General features: G+C 37.6%; 6 protein-coding genes across 6 annotated transcripts; 4 read left to right on the forward strand and 2 right to left on the reverse strand.

Moving 5' to 3' along the window:
* Window positions 1–3,532: 3,532 nt before the first annotated feature.
* Window positions 3,533–3,901, reverse strand: MONOS_17871 (uncharacterized protein; the record flags this gene model as incomplete). The annotated part of the gene is made up of 1 exon (XM_067870834.1): window positions 3,533–3,901. The coding sequence occupies one exon, from the start codon at window positions 3,899–3,901 to the stop codon at window positions 3,533–3,535; it is 369 nt and encodes a 122-aa protein (XP_067723798.1).
* Window positions 3,902–5,250: 1,349 nt separating this feature from the next.
* MONOS_17872 (uncharacterized protein) lies at window positions 5,251–7,592 on the forward strand (the record flags this gene model as incomplete). Its single annotated transcript, XM_067870835.1, has 2 exons — window positions 5,251–5,632; window positions 5,836–7,592. 2 exons carry the CDS (start codon window positions 5,251–5,253, stop codon window positions 7,590–7,592), a joined length of 2,139 nt encoding a protein of 712 aa, XP_067723799.1.
* A 2,019-nt stretch (window positions 7,593–9,611) lies between these two features.
* MONOS_10265c1 (uncharacterized protein) lies at window positions 9,612–10,257 on the forward strand (the record flags this gene model as incomplete). The annotated part of the gene is made up of 3 exons (XM_067862699.1): window positions 9,612–9,651; window positions 9,755–9,979; window positions 10,067–10,257. 3 exons carry the CDS (start codon window positions 9,612–9,614, stop codon window positions 10,255–10,257), a joined length of 456 nt encoding a protein of 151 aa, XP_067723800.1.
* Window positions 10,258–10,760: 503 nt separating this feature from the next.
* Window positions 10,761–11,237, forward strand: MONOS_10266c1 (uncharacterized protein; the record flags this gene model as incomplete). Its single annotated transcript, XM_067862701.1, has 2 exons — window positions 10,761–10,961; window positions 11,007–11,237. The coding sequence occupies 2 exons, from the start codon at window positions 10,761–10,763 to the stop codon at window positions 11,235–11,237; spliced, it is 432 nt and encodes a 143-aa protein (XP_067723801.1).
* Window positions 11,238–11,276: 39 nt separating this feature from the next.
* Window positions 11,277–11,872, forward strand: MONOS_17873 (uncharacterized protein; the record flags this gene model as incomplete). The annotated part of the gene is made up of 2 exons (XM_067870836.1): window positions 11,277–11,658; window positions 11,709–11,872. 2 exons carry the CDS (start codon window positions 11,277–11,279, stop codon window positions 11,870–11,872), a joined length of 546 nt encoding a protein of 181 aa, XP_067723802.1.
* Window positions 11,873–12,909: 1,037 nt separating this feature from the next.
* On the reverse strand, window positions 12,910–13,532 carry MONOS_10269 (uncharacterized protein; the record flags this gene model as incomplete). The annotated part of the gene is made up of 2 exons (XM_067862705.1): window positions 12,910–13,279; window positions 13,375–13,532. The coding sequence occupies 2 exons, from the start codon at window positions 13,530–13,532 to the stop codon at window positions 12,910–12,912; spliced, it is 528 nt and encodes a 175-aa protein (XP_067723803.1).
* Window positions 13,533–16,587: the final 3,055 nt, after the last annotated feature.

Here is a 16,587-nt window from a genome sequence, read left to right on the forward strand (position 1 = left end):
GAAGTGAGGAACAACAGCAGCAGCAGCAGTGGAGGAAGAGGAGGAGGAACAGGCAGAGGAGCCAGTATAAAGAGGAAGAATGCGAAGAAAGAGAAGAGAAGAGAAGAGAAGAGGCAAAACAAGGAGAAGAAGAAGAAGATGATGATGGAGAAGAAGAAGCATAAACAAAGAAGAAGAAGAAGAAGAAGAAGAAAGCTGATATGAATAAATTTTATTATTGTTATTTTTATTATTGGAAGAAGTCAGAAGAAGAATAATACGAATAACAATAATAAAATTTATTCATATCAGCTTTCTTCTTCTTCTTCTTCTTCTTTGTTTATGCTTCTTCTTCTTCTCCATCATCATCTTCTTCTTCTTCCCTTGTTTTGCCTCTTCTCTTCTCTTCTCTTCTCTTTCTTCGCATTCTTCCTCTTTATACTGGCTCCTCTGCCTGTTCCTCCTCCTCTTCCTCCACTGCTGCTGCTGCTGTTATTGTTCCTCACTTCTTCGATCTCTGCCGCCTTCTGCAGCAGCAAATACGAGTCGTCCATCGCATGCTTCATCTCAGTTTCCTCAAAAGCGTCAGCAGCAGATGCATCATGCGGACGAGGAGCGTCGGCGAGAGAGAAGAAGAGCAGACAGGAGAGGCTAATAGGATGTTGGAGGAGGAGAAGGAGGAAAAAGCAGAAGAAGAAGAGGAAAAGATAGACAGAACAAAAAGGAAGAAAGTGAGAAAGAGGAAGAGGAGGATGATGATGATGAGATAGAGGAAGAGGAGAGGAAGAGGAGCAAGAGCTGATAGTTTTAGACAACGAAGATGCCTTCCTGGAGTTAGAAGAAGATGAAAATGATGAGGAAAAAGAACAAGAACAAGAAAAGGAAAAAGAAGAAGAGGCAGCGGTTGAAGAAATCGAGCAAACACGAAAATGCGCTGTCAATCGGAGACACAGGGAAGAGCAAAAAGATAAACACTATCAAACCTCAACAAGAAAACAGAGATAAAAATACAGAAAAGAACAACAAAAGAACAAAAAGTCGAAAATTCAGTGGAAAATGTTGAAAAGGGCACAAATAAGATAGCGAAAGCATCAACATCAACAAAATAAGAACAAAAACAAGCAGAAGCACATCCAGTTTCTTCAAGCAGTGATATTCCACAAAGCAATTCAACATTATCATCTTCATTTCCCTTCTTCCTCCACCTCCTCCTCCTTCCTCATCTTCATCTTTTTCATTGTAAATGTTTTTGATCTCTCTGAAACAACCCAATTTCTCCTTCCTCCTAAAATTATCCATTTACATCGATGAATATCTCAGAAATACATTAATAAAACAAAATAGCAGCAAACCATCAAGACATACTTGAAATCAGCCTTCAAAGTCACCTCGCGATGCAGCCAAATGTCTCCTCCTCCGAATCTCCACAAATCCACCATTTCCATTTGCTTCTTCAAAATCCAACAATTTTTGAGGTGAATTTGTCAATAATCAATTTCTGGAGTCTTCCCTCCAAAAACACTTCAATTTTCCGAGTTTTCTGCAAAGAAAGTGAGGCGCATGCTTTCCTTTCAATTCTGTCCCTTTCGGCACAAAACAAAAACCATTTTTCAAAAATTCTGCCCACATCCAACACCTGCACAACGCCTTTATCCTGCACAGTCTGCAAAAGGAAATTGCTTCGATTCTGATCATTCCACTCAAAAAAGCAGATGATTCTTGAATTATCTTCATTCGTTTCCTTTTGATATCCAATGAAGAGGTTCAAATACTTTCCATTGCTCCATGCGCTTCTTCATTTCTAAGCCTCGGATCAATCAGCTCCTGTTTGTTTATTTGCAAGTAACATAAAAAAGAAAAGCATAAAAGATTATTTTTGGTTGATGTGTTTTATTTGCAATAAAAAATCATATCAGAAACAAGAACGTGAGGCATCGGAAACTGCAATAAAATAAACTGGCCAAATAAAAACATCAAGCGGAGCCAGAAACTGCGAAAATTATGAGATACTTGTGTTTTTCGAACAAAAATAAAAAAAATAAAAATTAAAAATTAAAAATAAATATGATCCTGCAGAACATGAAAATAAATCAGTTCATTCGAATGCCTCAACGGCTTCATCGAATGGAGTTTTTGTCTTCAAGAAATGCGTGCCATAAATATTTGAACTGTTTGTTTCCCATCATCCTGGCAGCTCTGCTCCAGCAAATCTTCTGCTTTGCAGCTCTTGTCCATCAATCCATCTGCATCCTTCGGCATGAAATCATAAAGCACACGCTGTGAACAGCTGCGCTTCAATCCAACGGATCCTGTGCGAGGGGCCATTGCCCTTCCGTTTTTGGCGCCAATTCAGGTGTCACATCCCTCCCTTTTGCATGTTCAACCCAATTCACAGCTGCTGCTCCTTTGCCCCTCGCCCCTCTGCCCCTCTGCCCGCTTCCATTCTGCTTCCCTCACGCTTGAGCATTTTTAAATGTTATGTCGGTTGTTTGCTGCCAACATCAACTTTTTTTCCTTTCTTTCTATTTTTGCAAATAATTAATCAGATCAAATCTGGCTAAAAATTTTGATATGGGCGCTTATTTTGATCCTGAAATAAACTGCTCAGATAACATGCATGTTTGCCTCCCAATTGCTGATTTCTCGTGTGGGCAGATGAGCACCGAAAATGGAAGCGAAAAATCAAATGATCGAAAACAATTGCAAAACACTTTGGAACAATGGAAGACTCTAATCAACAATTTGACAGACATAGCAAGGCGCCCCATTTGAATTTCTCTGAACTTGGAAGCAGACATTGTTTTGATTGGCCAATGAACGTTCGTCTCTTGGCTTTTGGAGATGATTGCAGCACTTGTGCAAGCTTGCATGAGCAACGAGAATACAAGTCAGCGGTTGGTGTGAATGCTTTTGATAACTGTTTGCTCCATTTCAATGAAAATTCCTTGAATGAACAAACAAATTTTGTTTTTGGACTGTCTTTCCTTCAATTAAAAATAGAAAACCAGAAAAATTAAAGAAAGATGCTTTGCCTTTGTTGCAGGGAACAACAATTCAGCCCCGAATTCTGTTTTTGCAAAAAGGCAATGGCGAAAACAATACCTGACTCGAGAAATCCCCCAAAATCCTCTGAATTCATCTCTTCAGCACGCATAATCCATTCGCAACAACATCTGCATGCCAGTTCAGACTTGTTTTTGTGTTCTCCACCCTTCCTTCTCTCGCTCATCATCCTCTTTTGCCGTCAAGTTCCGCGCCCACAGATGCCTCTCTTCTGCTTCAACCTCTATCAATGCCATCGAAATTTCTCATGCTTCCCTCTTCATGCTCCGAATTGCTGCGCTCTAGAGGACACTCTTTCCGAGCTCTGGTGCTGACGAAGAAGGCGATAAAGCGATGGACAAATCAGGCTAAGAAATCAATGGCTTTCAAATGATCATATTTTCTTTGATTTCTGTCATTGCGTTTTTTTGTCACATTGTTGCTTGTTTCGGGCTGTGAAAGAGGCATCAAGCGTATTAACGATTCCATCGCATGCGCCTCCCTCGGCATCTCATCTAATCGCTGCTTCTTCCAGTGACACTGGAAGTACACTCGGCGATGGGCTTCTTGTTGCTCCTCGATCGCTCTCCAGGTGCAGCGCATCAATCGGCCAGCACGACACGCCGAATAGTGTTACTGAAGACGAAGAAAGCGAGTTCGTCTCAATCATGCTCATCGTCCTTCCTCTCTCCACAACTTTCATCTTCTTCTCTCCCAGCACTAGCTGTTTTCTTCTTCGCCTCCGCGCCTCCTGCCGAGTATTGTAGTTATCGACGCCACCTGTTTCATGCTCGCCACTACCACTGCCACGCCCAGGCATGACCCTGACTCGCTCTTCAAACGAATCTCCTTCGTGGCATTCCCGTAATCCTCTGCTCATGCCGATCTCTCTTCTCCTTTATGCGCTATCTGCCCCTTCTTTTTGTATTTCCTGAAGAACTCTATTCCAATGAAAGCTTCGCTCCCATTTCATCGGAATCTGAGATGTGCTCCTTCTGGAACAAATCACTTTATTCAAAATGTTTGTACCTTTCATTCAGGTGCACACAACGATCGAAGGGATGGTTGGCCAACCATCGTCACTCGCAAAAGAAAATAGAATGTACACCAAGTCTGTCGCAGAGAGATGTTTGCTTATCTGGCTCCATATTCAATCCTCCTTGCCTTGCAGATGCTGAGCAATGAAAAAGGAGAAAGTGAATAGCCACAGCTGTGAATGCTGCTGGAACACTTTGGCAAATCATCTTTCTGGCGCCAGAATTTGTCATTGGACACAAAATGGGATTGCAGTTGAGCTGTCACTGATTATTGCCTTCTTTCTTTTCTGCTCCCACATGTCCTGATCGTGACGCTTCAAAATCATTCAGAGATGAAGATCCTCCAGCATTTCTTGCCTCATAATCATTGGGTTCGCATCACCTTATCTTCGCGCACAATGGAGTTATCTTGTCGGAATATCCCCTCCTTTATGTGTTCATTTCCCATTACAATTCGCCAACTGAAGACGATAAATCAACTGATAGATGTCACAACAAACAGAAAATGACTTCTTTGCCAGTGCACCAACGATTGAAATTGCAATTTGAAATCAATAGAGAGAATGATGACAAACCAGAAATGATTATTGCTCTTCCATTCAAGGCTCATTCTGTTAAAACATCATTTTCTTTTCATCTTTGGATTATATTTTTCTTTTGCTATTTATTTTTAAATACAAATTTCCACATCCTTTGTATTTCTTCAATACATTATAAAAGTGCATTTGTATCCATTATCTCCGTTGATGCTGCTCGTTTTTAATATTCACATAAACGTTATTCGCTAAATATTCACATGTCTGCATAAAGGAAGGATATCTCCTTTTTTTGTGTTAAAAGAGCAATGAATAACAGTTTTTTCTGTCTGATTGACAATAATTAAATGGACTTGATTTGTGGAACAGTCTTCTCAAGCTGATGATGGAGCTCAAAGAGTGCCGAAACATGTTCCATACTCGATCTTGCTCCAATTTCTGTGTTTCAACGAGCTTTCAAAAATGATACTTCTTCTCTCATTGAAATCAATGCGGGTGTTATGAACATTGCATTGTGCATATTCTCTGACTGCTGCTTTTTCTGCAAGAATTACGGATTTTGCAATGGGACTGGATTAATTCTTAACGCCCAAAATAAAAGAATCCATTCAAACAGTAATATGGGAGTGAATAAATATTTGAGTTAGTCATTGAAAATGTCTCTTATAGATCATATGGCAGATGAGAAAGCGAATGGAGGGAAGGTGAAGTTCTCGCAAGAAGACTTCTTGTATATTTTGAAAGAGTTTTACAAGAGATGTTGCAATTGCGGATCAGGCAAAAACATGGCGATCGTTCTTGGAAGGAGCCAGGTTGGAAAAAGTACCATGATAAACAAATTACGCGGAGTGGAAATGGAAGAGGATGACAATGGAGATTTGGTAGTGAAAACAAAAGTGGAGGATATGGCTAAAATGGGAAAAGGAATTGAGCCAGAGACCATCATTCCAGAATCATATGGATTAAATGAAAAGGTTATCTTGTTAGATACTCGAGGCTTTCTTGGATCAGAGGTGGATGTCAAAGAAGAAGTTGTCAGTATGCTTTTATTACAGTTTTTCCAGAGAAATGCATCAAAAGTGATGATTGCGTATATTTCTCAATATGAAAACTACTACAATTTGACAAATGCATATGATGATATGATGTTCATTAACCAGATATGCAAAAACAAGGAGTTTCCAGTTGTGTTCGTTGCCAACAAATGCAAGGAACTTTGGCTGCATAAAATGAAAATTCAGCAAAAGGAAACATCAGAAATTATAGAGAAGGTTCAAGGAAGTTTGATTGGAAAATTTACAGAACTGGAAAAACAACAGTGGATAAAATCGAAAAGAAGTTTCCGGAAATTAAAGCAGCACAATCTCTCGAACAAATAATTGGAATTCTTCTGCAAAAAGCGAAAGGAGCAACAGGTGTGCAAGGAGAGGAAATCAGGAGAAGCTTGAATCAACTTCAGACACTTCTTGTGTGGAAGAAGGCTCACGCTAATGGCAGACTAATATACTATGATCCGACACTCGACGGATCTGAGGAACCAATTAAAGACGAGATTAAAAATTTAAATAACTATAAGAGTCCCAATGATGTCAATCTTGACCGATGCACACCATCTTATTACTGGTTTATGGACTCTGCATCATCGATGGCGAGCAAGCTATATTGGCTTGTATTAGCCAAGAGGGGGAGAGTTCAAGTGCCGAATATGCTTCAAGAGATAATAGAGGCGTGCAAGGATTTTGCAAAAGATTCGGAAAAGTTGTATTCAGAAGTGAGCGACGATGTTGAGGAATTGGAGGATAAGCTGAGAAACATCACTTTTGAATCAGAAGAATCAATCGAAACAAAAATCAAAAATCAAGAAAACACTATCAGGCAATGCAATGATGATGTTGTCGAATATCAAAAAAGGATCAATGAACTAGATCAACCTGAAACCGTGAAATTTGACACAATTGAATTCTGTGAATTTGACAATTATGCATCAAATGAAGTTGTCATAGAGAGACCAATCAATGTTCCAAATGCCACTTGCTTTTTCACTGCTGGAAATAAATACACATACAACGACAAGGAAGAACAAGAAGTTTGCATCAAAGATGGGGTCTTGAGAGGAGTTTTCAAAGCACCAAAAGCATTAAGGCATGCTCTTAATGTTGTTGGAGCTGTGGTGGGATTAGGAATTCCAACAGCATTTTTAAACGATTCAAGTGTCTGTGAAGGGAAAATTGATCTGTTTGCCCCAAAGCGTGATATTCCTTCAAATAGACAGAAGATACAAGAATATCAGATCAAAGTGAAAGAGTGCGAAAACAGAAAAGAGGAATGTGGAATAAGTATTGATACATTGAAAAGAGAATTAGATATGGTCCAAAAACGTAACGACAGGAAAAAGGATGAGATAAACACAAATGAAAAAAAGAAGAGGGATATGGAGGAGCGGATAGAATATTTGAAAAATGAGGAGGAGAAATGGATCAACAGGAGTTCAAGGTTGCAAAAATGTTTAGAGTTTTGCAGGGAATGCGATGAACAATGGGAAAATAATAATAAAATCATCGAACAAATGTATCTCTTCTCTTGTTTTCATATTCCAAAAGAATATGTCGAAGAAGTTAGAAAAGGAAATTTTGAACAATTTTCTCCATCTTCTTCAATGTTTCAATCGTCTTCAGCGACTCCATCTGCACTCAGCGCATCAGCGAGTAGACAAGCAGGGATGGAGTCTTCATTGTCGAGGAGCGAAGCCAAATGGCAAGAAAAACAACAGAATTTCTTGCATTTGAGTCAAAATGATGAGAATAAGAGGATGCTTGCGAGGTTCGTTGTTGCGATGGAGGACATTGATTCAGAGACCAAAAAACGCAAATCTTTTCTTTTAGAAAGAGATGGAAAATATGATCCAAAGCTTGTTTCAGATGCAATTGATGAGATATTCCTCATATGGAATCAAATGTTTGAATGCAAAGGGTATTTGGAAAAATATTTAGAAAATTAAAAATTGAGGATTTCGATTGATTTGTCCTTATCATTATATATATATAATATTGTTAATAATTTCTTTAGAAATCACACAATAAAAATAAGATTCATTTCTTGTTTTGTTTAACAATTATCACTCCTGTTTTCTCTCTCTCTCTTTATCTATCTATCTATCTATCTATCTATCTATCTATCTATCTATCTATCTATCTATCTATCTATCTATCTATCTATCTATCTATCTATCTATCTATCTATCTATCTATCTATCTATCTATCTATCTATCTATCTATCTATCTATCTATCTATCTATCTATCTATCTATCTATCTATATCTCTCTTTCTCTTTCTCTTTGTCAGTCAGTCAGTCAGTCTGTCTGTTTGTATAATTTCATTTTAATCATTCCTTTTATCACATATACGAACGTTGTAGTTTTCTTTAATGTAGAACTTTTTTTTGAAATCATTATTTTCCAAAAAATAAATTAAATTTTTTTATTGAAACAAAAATCATCATGTTCCGAAACAAAACAAGGAAAGTAATAATTTTTTGTGCATTATTATTTTTTGCATTATTAATTTATTGTGTGAAATGTTACAAAACATTGAACACTTTTGTTTTAATGAATAATGCTCAAAACATTTCGAAACAATAATTAATAAAGCACTCTTTTTTTTGGGATCTGAAATTTCTAATTACAGAGTGCACTTTTAAATAGCCTGGGGTGGCGTGCTGACTTCTGATGTGAACTTTTTGACTTTTAACGGACGTGATAGATTTTTCCGTGTCACAAAAAATTAACATTAATGTAAATTGAACGGTTTAATGATGAAGAATAATTTTTTTTAAAAATTACAACTATAAGGTTGATTTTTTTATTTTATTTTTTTTTTTATTATTTCTTTTTTTTATGGGTAATTCTTTTTGAAAAGTCGCAAATGTTAAATTTTCAAATAAATAAAAATTTTCTAATTTTTCTCAAAATATTGTTGACATACACCAAACTTCATAAATATGTAATCTATTTCTTGATAATGCTATTTCATACTTTCTTAAGAAGATTCGTGAGCAGGAACAGAAATTTGATCAAAATATGAAATTTTTGTTTAATATAAAAATTAAACATTTGCGACTTTTCGAAATAAATTACTCATATCTTTAGGTATAAACTGTAAAACAACGTTCTTGAAAAAGAATAAAATAAGATCTGTTGAAAACTTTAAAAATAAAATGAACGCACACAATTTTCGAAAACTCACATTGAAAAAATATAAAAGCATAACAAGATTTTTATCAAATATGGGTCATTCTTTTATGAAAAGTCGCAAACATTTAACTGATCTGAAATTAAGATCAAAAATGATCATTAAATGTCGATCATTCTTTACCATCATATATTGCTGAGTATTAATCTTTTCAGTTTTGTCACCATATCCCCGAATATTACGTTTCAAAAAAACTGATTTCACATATTATTTTCACTGTCAAATCATATCAATATTATTAAATTTTGTTTTTCTTGTATTTTGTAGCAACTTAATAATTTGTTCATATTTCTTTGTTTTCATTTCAACTGTTCATATAAACATTTGAATTTTTTGAATTTTGACTCCACAATTATTCTTTTCCTATTTTATAAAACAAATAGATTTTAATTTGCTTTAATTTGAGTATTTTGAAAAAAAATTTTTAAACAGGAAAATTTCATCGATGCCGTCCTCATTGAAATTAAAAGAAATTCAAAAAGTTGTTAATATTGATCAATTGAAAATGTTATAAAAAATAAATGTAGAATAACATGAAATTTCTCAAAATTAAATGTACTTATATATGAAATTCTTAATTGAAATGGTATCCCATGTTTTGAATCAAATCATGAATCATATCTTAAATAGTTTTCAACTTTTCATTTTCTTTTTTGCTTATCTTTTTGTTCTCATTTCAATTCCCTTCCAAAAGAAATTCTGTTCCTTCTTTTCCATCAAATCAAAATAGATGAGATTTCGGCGATGATTGAAATTTATAATTTGAACATGGACTTTGCGCTTGTGACACAAAAGGCGCTGCAATTTTGTGTGATGAGTTGTATCAAAAAGCCTTTTGTGGGAAGTGCAACGATGCAGTTGCCTCTTTTCTCATCGCCATTAAAATTCTTTATCTTATTAAACTGGAGCAGCTCTCCAGTCAGTTTCTCCATTCTGGAGAAGGAGAAACAAGGAGAAGAAAGCTGCAGGAGATGATAAATCATCTTCATCTTTGCCTTCGTCATCAGCGCCTGCGGTTGTTCCTTCGGATGCATCGTCAGTGGAGGCGTCATACATGTCGGCAGCAGCGACGAACGAAATTGAGAGGTGGCTACGGATAGTTGTGAAGAAAGCAGCTGAGCTGCGAAAGCTGCATGGTTATGAAGCTGTCGCTGCTCCTGTTGCTGTGGATGTTGCACATGCCGCGAGGTTTCAATGTTGGCTTGCTGCGCTCTGCTGAACAGAACGTGCTGTGTCCGCTCAATGCGTGATGCTTTCCATTCCACTTCTTGCTCTTCTCCCGTTTCTTGAGGACTTGCCGAGAAAGAATTCGTCGAAGAAGCAGTTATTAACAGCGGTTGATGTGGTTGCGTTCCTGCCAATCTGCAATCCGCCTGATCCATCGCTGGCTTCATTGGCCATTGAATGGCTGTAGAACCGATAGAAGCAATCGAAGAATGGGAGCGACGAAGCTGGAGAGCAAAATGAGGAGGGGAATGGTTGAAGTGCGCCAAGTGTGAGAGATTGTGTAGAAGACGTGGAGGGTGTGGTGAAGAGGATGAAGGATGAAGGATGGAAGATGTGGTTCTGTCGCCTGCAGTGATAGTGCTGCATTTGCTGGATGAAAGAAAAGAAGAAGAAGAAGAAGTTTAAAAAGGAAAAAAGGCAAATCAGATGAGCTGGCTGACAGAGCAGATGAAGGAGAAGGCCAATATCATCTGGATGAATCGGAAAGATTCTGGAGCTGAGCGAGAAGCACAACTCAGAGGTGAAGGAGGTGAAGGAGCATCTGGTGACGATGAAGGAGAAGGTGGAACTGATTTATATGAGGATTGAGAAGTGAAGAATCGATGCGCACAGCAGGTCGTTGTGGTGAGTTGGAACAGCAAGGGGTCGATGCAGGAAATTGAAGTTTCCCTTTCTACGTTTTCTTTATTAATGTATGCATGTGGACAAATAATTCTGTCTAAGGCTTCGTTGATCCTTCCGTCGGGGCTGTGTGAAAAGTGCCAGGAGAAGTTTGCAGCGAGCATCGGGGATGGCAGCATTGTGGTAGTTGGGCCAGACCCGAGCAGGAAGGGGGTTGTTGCAAAAGCGAGGAGCGGAGTGAGTATTGTGAGTAAAGCAAACAACGATAGTGTATGAGGTGGTAGAAGTAAGGGAACGAGATCTGGGATCAGTAAGAGATCAGAGAAGAAAGGCGTTGGGACAAATGGTGGTGGTGGTGTTTGTATTGGCTATGAAGGAGGAGTGGATGCAACAGTGCGGTCGAAGATGAACAAGATGGAAAAGGAAACGAAGATGCTGATTGCGCTGTTGAATGTGCACATAAAGACTATATGCGAGAAGAAGGGACTGTTCAATGAGGTGATTGCAAAGCAGCAGATGTCTGTTGCTCAAAAGAAGCAGGAGTAGATGAATATTTAAGCTTCGAATGAAGATATTGCTTTATGAATGCCTGGTTCAGTGAAGAAGCTGGAAGAGAATGTGGTGCAAGTGGACTTTGGAGAGAGCAGAGAAGAAAGGACAGAGCAGAAAGGGGGGAGAGGGAGGGATGGGGCGGGGAGGAGGAGGAGGAGGAGCAGAAGCGGAGGGGGAGAATACGAGGAGGCAGAGGAGGTGGAAAAGGCAGAAGAAAAAGATGCAAGCGCGCTGTATGGGATTCAGCTGTCGCTGCACAACAATCCGAAGAGAGAGCTGGAGGACTGGATCCCAGCTGGGGCAGAGGCAGGGGCAGGGGCAGGGAAGGCGACTGTTGTGCAGTGGCTGTACATGCTTCTTGAGCAGACGACAGACAGCCGAGACCGGGAAGAGTTGGAGTGTCCAGTGACTTCGCGTGGTGGAACGGGGGTTGGGCTGTCTGGGGCAAATGGGGTGCCTTTGTAGGCGGTGTCGATGACGAGGGAGTTATAGATGAGTGCAGTGTCTGGGTCGCTGGAACAAGAAACGTTTTAATCAGCACATGTGCTTCGGGTTCCACACTCGCAGCGGTTGCATGTGCTGATGCACAGCAGTCGCCGATACCGCTGGAGACAGGGCTGCAGTCGTAGCTAATTCGGAAGCTGTCGAGGATCCGTGGGTGATGCGGAAACATTATTTCAGCAGATCTTTGAATGGGGGTGGGCGTGCAGAGGCAGGAGTTTGGGGACTTTGCGTACATGTGGCTGGGGGAGAAGCAAGCGGTGCAGAAGAATAACTAGGCGATGATGTGGGTGGGGATGTATGGGGAAGAACTGTTCCAGAAGGACTTTGCAGAGATGGAACTGTTTGAGAAATTTGTGCGGAAAGAGTAAACTTGAGGTGAATTGGAGTTTTCCTGGTAATTGAATGGTGTTAGAAGGGGTGTAAGAGAAAAGATGAAAGTGTTTTTTTGTTGTTTGAGGGAATAAAGTCGGTAGAGAAATTTTCCGAATTATCTGTGTTTCCATCGTTTTTACTGAATAACTTCAGGGAAGAAGCAGCTTCCGGATGTTTGCGACGAAGCTGACAATTTACAGCCTTTTGAGCAGTCTTTGAATTATGTGATTGTGAAGGCAGCAAGATGGAGTCGGTCAATTTGGAGTAGGAGTTAAACACAGTATCGAAGGTGACGTGGGAATGGTTTGTGCTGAAGCTACATGTGTAGATTGTTCTGTTGGTGAAAGAGAAGAAAGAAGGGCGGTAGACGTTGTTCCACGTGCGGCTGCCAGGAGTGCTGTTGGAACTGAAGCTGTGAATGAACAACTCAAAAATAGTTTCCTTCTTTGGTCTTTCTCTAGAGGATGGGCGATGAGTGGTGCAGTTTCTGCAGACGATGGAGTAGCTGAGGAAGTTAATAGCGAAGCCTTACCAAATTCTTCATTGGTATTGACATTATCCATATCGTATTCTTCTTTTTCCTCTAAACCTTCTTTCTCCTTTTTCTCTTTTATTCTTTATTAATCGATTTTTGTATTCTCAATTTTTCTTCAAAATTTGATTTTGCTTTATCTACTAACCTCATTTTCCAACCATTTCCTGTTTCTTTTTACAACAAATTTCTTTCAAAAAATTCTTTGAAATTAACAAATATGTAGTCAACATTGAAAATGTTTTGTTTTCTTTTTGCTTATTTCTGAGCAAATAATAGTGAAGAAGGTGAAGAAGGTGAAGAAGGTGAAGAAGGTGAAGAAGGTGAAGAAGGTGAAGAAGGTGAAGAAGGTGAAGAAGGTGAAGAAGGTGAAGAAGGTGAAGAAGGTGAAGAAGGTGAAGAAGGTGAAGAAGAAGAAGAAGAAGAAGGGAAATGTTGTTTTGAACAAATAGATATGAAAAGGTCTAAAATTGGAATGCATAATGAATCAGAAGGAGAAGAAAGAGGAGAAGGAGAAGAGTAAGAAGAAGAGGAGGAAGAGGAAGAAATGGAAGAGGAGGAAGAGGAAGAAGAAGAGGAAGAGGAAGAGGAAGAATAGGAGGAAAAGACAATATTAGAAAAGAAGCTCCTTACGAATTCCTCGAACAGTTGTTGAATGATGAATTAACAAAAGAGGTTGCTCCTGAAGTTTTTTCGTTCATGGAAATGATACAGCAATCAGACAGCTTCACTTCATCAGCCACAACACAATTAAATGCAACTTCTTTGCAATGACCAATCTCAAATACATTTGACGTTGATTCAATCTGTTCCAGTTTGAAATTTGTGATGTTAATCTCATCTCCATTTAGCAGAAATGAAGGTTTCTTGAATGAAATCATTGATATTGAGCAGTTGTTAACATGCATAATTCCATTTTCGATGCTCAATAATGTTGAATTGAGAGTAACAGATGGAATGCTGTTTGACTCCACAACTAAAGAGAAATCAACAATTGAAAGAGAAAGCTGTCCATTTGCTTCATGAATGATAGAACTTCCAGAATAAGAAAACAATTTGCCAAAGGAAAACTTAACACTTTCGATACGAACTTTCTCTGAGGTTGTGATAAGACTTCCCTCGTTGGTTATTGTGGAGTTCAGATGAACCAAAGCAACTGAGGGAGATTCTAGTGAGCGGATGATCACATCATGTACATCACATTCCCTATTGATGATCGTCTCCTCTGATATCAGCAGTTGCGAATAACGTGATGGAATGATGTGCTAAACTCCCACATTCAATGAGTGGCATGGCGCATTGAATTCTCCACATTGCTTGCTGTCTGTGTGATTTTCAGAAACAGAAGACACAAATATCGTCTCGTTCTGGTATCTCATAACCCTCAGCAGAAGTTCTTCTTCCCCAACAAACAATTCTGTTGTGACTCCCCAGATTACCATTTCTTTCTTGTCATGTTCTCTGTTAGTACTGCGAATTTGCCAAGCTAAAAAAATGAATAATTTTATTTGAATTAATAAATAAAACATTCAAATAAAAGCTGAATGAAAACATTTTGATATGTATGTTTTTCATCTTTATCAAACTTGTGGAAGAAAACTATGCATCTATTAAAATTCCAGGCACATTCTGTGCAATGAAAAATTTCAATCAAATAAGAATTTTATTTATCAACGAATCTCAATTTTTTGATGAAATTAAATCGGTAAAACCCTTGAACATTTATGGATCAACAATTGCTAAATAGTTCAAGCAATAAAACCCTTTTCACATTGAAAAACTGATATTTTCACTATTTTCAAAATATTGAATATATTGTTTTTTGATCCAAATCGTTTTTTCTTGTAAAGATGTTTGTTTCGAACTAGCACACATTATTGTGAAATTTTTATTTTTTCCCCAGTATAATTGTGAAGGAAAGTTTATTGTTAAACTTTCATGGGTCAAATTATTGATCTGTGGTGACTTTTCAAAAAGAATGACCCATATATATAATTGTTGATTGTAAATTTTAAACATCTGAGTCACCTTTTAAAAAGTGGGCTCGCATCAGTTAGTGCCCGACACCGTTTTTTTTTTTTTTTTTTTTTTTTTTGACAAAAACAAACTTATTGATATTAATTATTTATTGAACACAAATAATCACCTAATATTTGAAACATATTTGATTGTTCAGAAAGATTGATTTTCTTCAAACAAACCTTAATTTAATCTTATTTTATTAAATTTCTATTAACGCTTTGACAGAAGCCATATAATTCAATGCAAATGAATATCAATATTCTTCAATTCGTTTATCAATGTTTTTGAAGTTATGTTTTCATTTTCACATTTTTATAATTAATCATTTTTCAAAGGCTTAAAATCTAAGTGATTTTTCATGTTTAACAAGTTATTTCTGATCGTCAAAAATTATCTAAATTTTTATTTTGCATTTTTGCAATTCGTTAAAGAAAATTCTTTCCTTTTTATTTTACGATTGTTTATTTTCACAAATAAATATTTGTTTGATATGTTGTTCGGAAATAAATTGACTTGAGAGAATTAATTTCAATGAATATGAATAAAAAATTCTTTTATGAAAATGTTTAAAAACAATCTGATCTGAATTAAAAGTTCATTTCAATTTAAGTCTATTAAGTTTTTTATTTGTTTTTTTTTCATTTTTCCGTTACCCTTCTCCTTTGTGATAGTTTTTCTTTGAACAAATAAAAGTTAGTGAACGTCACAGCTATTCGCATGACATTTTTGATTTTCTTCATCCCTTTTTTAATTTGAATTTATCTTTATCTTTATCTTCATCTTTTGCAGTCTTTTCTTTCTCTTCTTCTTCTTCTTTTTCTTCTTCTTCCTCTTCTTCTTCTTCTTCCTCTTCTTCTTTTTCTTCTTCTTCTTCTTCTTCTTCTTTCTCCTTCAGCATTTAGAAGAAGTTGCATCCAGTTTATCAAAGGAAATAGAAGAGCTGATAGCAGAGCCATTGAGTATGGAGCAAAGTGTATCGGCTGCTCAACAAAGACTGCTTTCGAGAAAGCAACAGCAACACGTTTGTGTCAAATTAATCGTCTTTCTCTATTTCTTTTTTTAACTAATCCATGTCATATTTATTTTCTCCTTCTCTCTTTCTCTTTCTCTTTCTCTTTGTTTATATGTAATTATATATAATTCTTTTTTTTCTTTCTCTCTTTGACCAATTTATTTCCATTTCTTCGTATTTGTGTTGCTTCAAAAAAACGTGTGTGTGAGTTTATTTATTAATGAAAGTTTCAATGCATAACGCTTTCCTTCACAATGTTCTGTTGATTTCTCTCCTCTATTATAGTATTTTCTTCAATATTTCTATTTCTCTTCTCATCTTCTCATCTTCTCATCTTCTCTCTTCTCTCTTCTTCTCTTCTCTTCTCTATCTTTTCATCTCCTTTTCCTTTTCCTCTTCCTCTTCTCCTCCTCTCCTCACCTTCTCCTCCTCTCCTCACCTTCTCCTTCTCCTCCTTCTCCTTCTCCTCATCCCCAGCTACACTCAGCGCATCCCTACTGCACTCAGCCCTCTCCACCTCTCCAACGACACCACTGCTCCTGTTTCTGGTGTGAATTACGTTCCTCCTCCGCCTCCTCTTCCGCAGCGTGATTTTGTTCCTTCAGCGCCTTCACGGACAGACCATGGGCAGAGGAAAGAGGAGAGAGAAATAGAAAAGGGAAGGGGAAGAAGGGGAAGAAAGGGAAAGAAATAGGAAGGAAGAGAAGAGGATAGTGAAGAAGGAGGAAGAAGAGAAGAAAAGAAGAAGTGGAGGAGGAGGAGGAGGAGGAGGAGAAATGGAGCTTGGGAATGGAGATTGAGAAAGAAATTTGAATTTTGATGAAGAAAGAAGAGGAGAAGGATATTATGATGATGAGGAAGAGGAAAAAGAAAATAAAGATGACTTGATTTTGCTTAGTGAA

This window comes from Monocercomonoides exilis (genome assembly GCF_001643675.1).
Source record: "Monocercomonoides exilis strain PA203 chromosome Unknown scaffold35-1074681, whole genome shotgun sequence".
Taxonomy (NCBI): Eukaryota; Preaxostyla; order Oxymonadida; family Polymastigidae; genus Monocercomonoides; species Monocercomonoides exilis.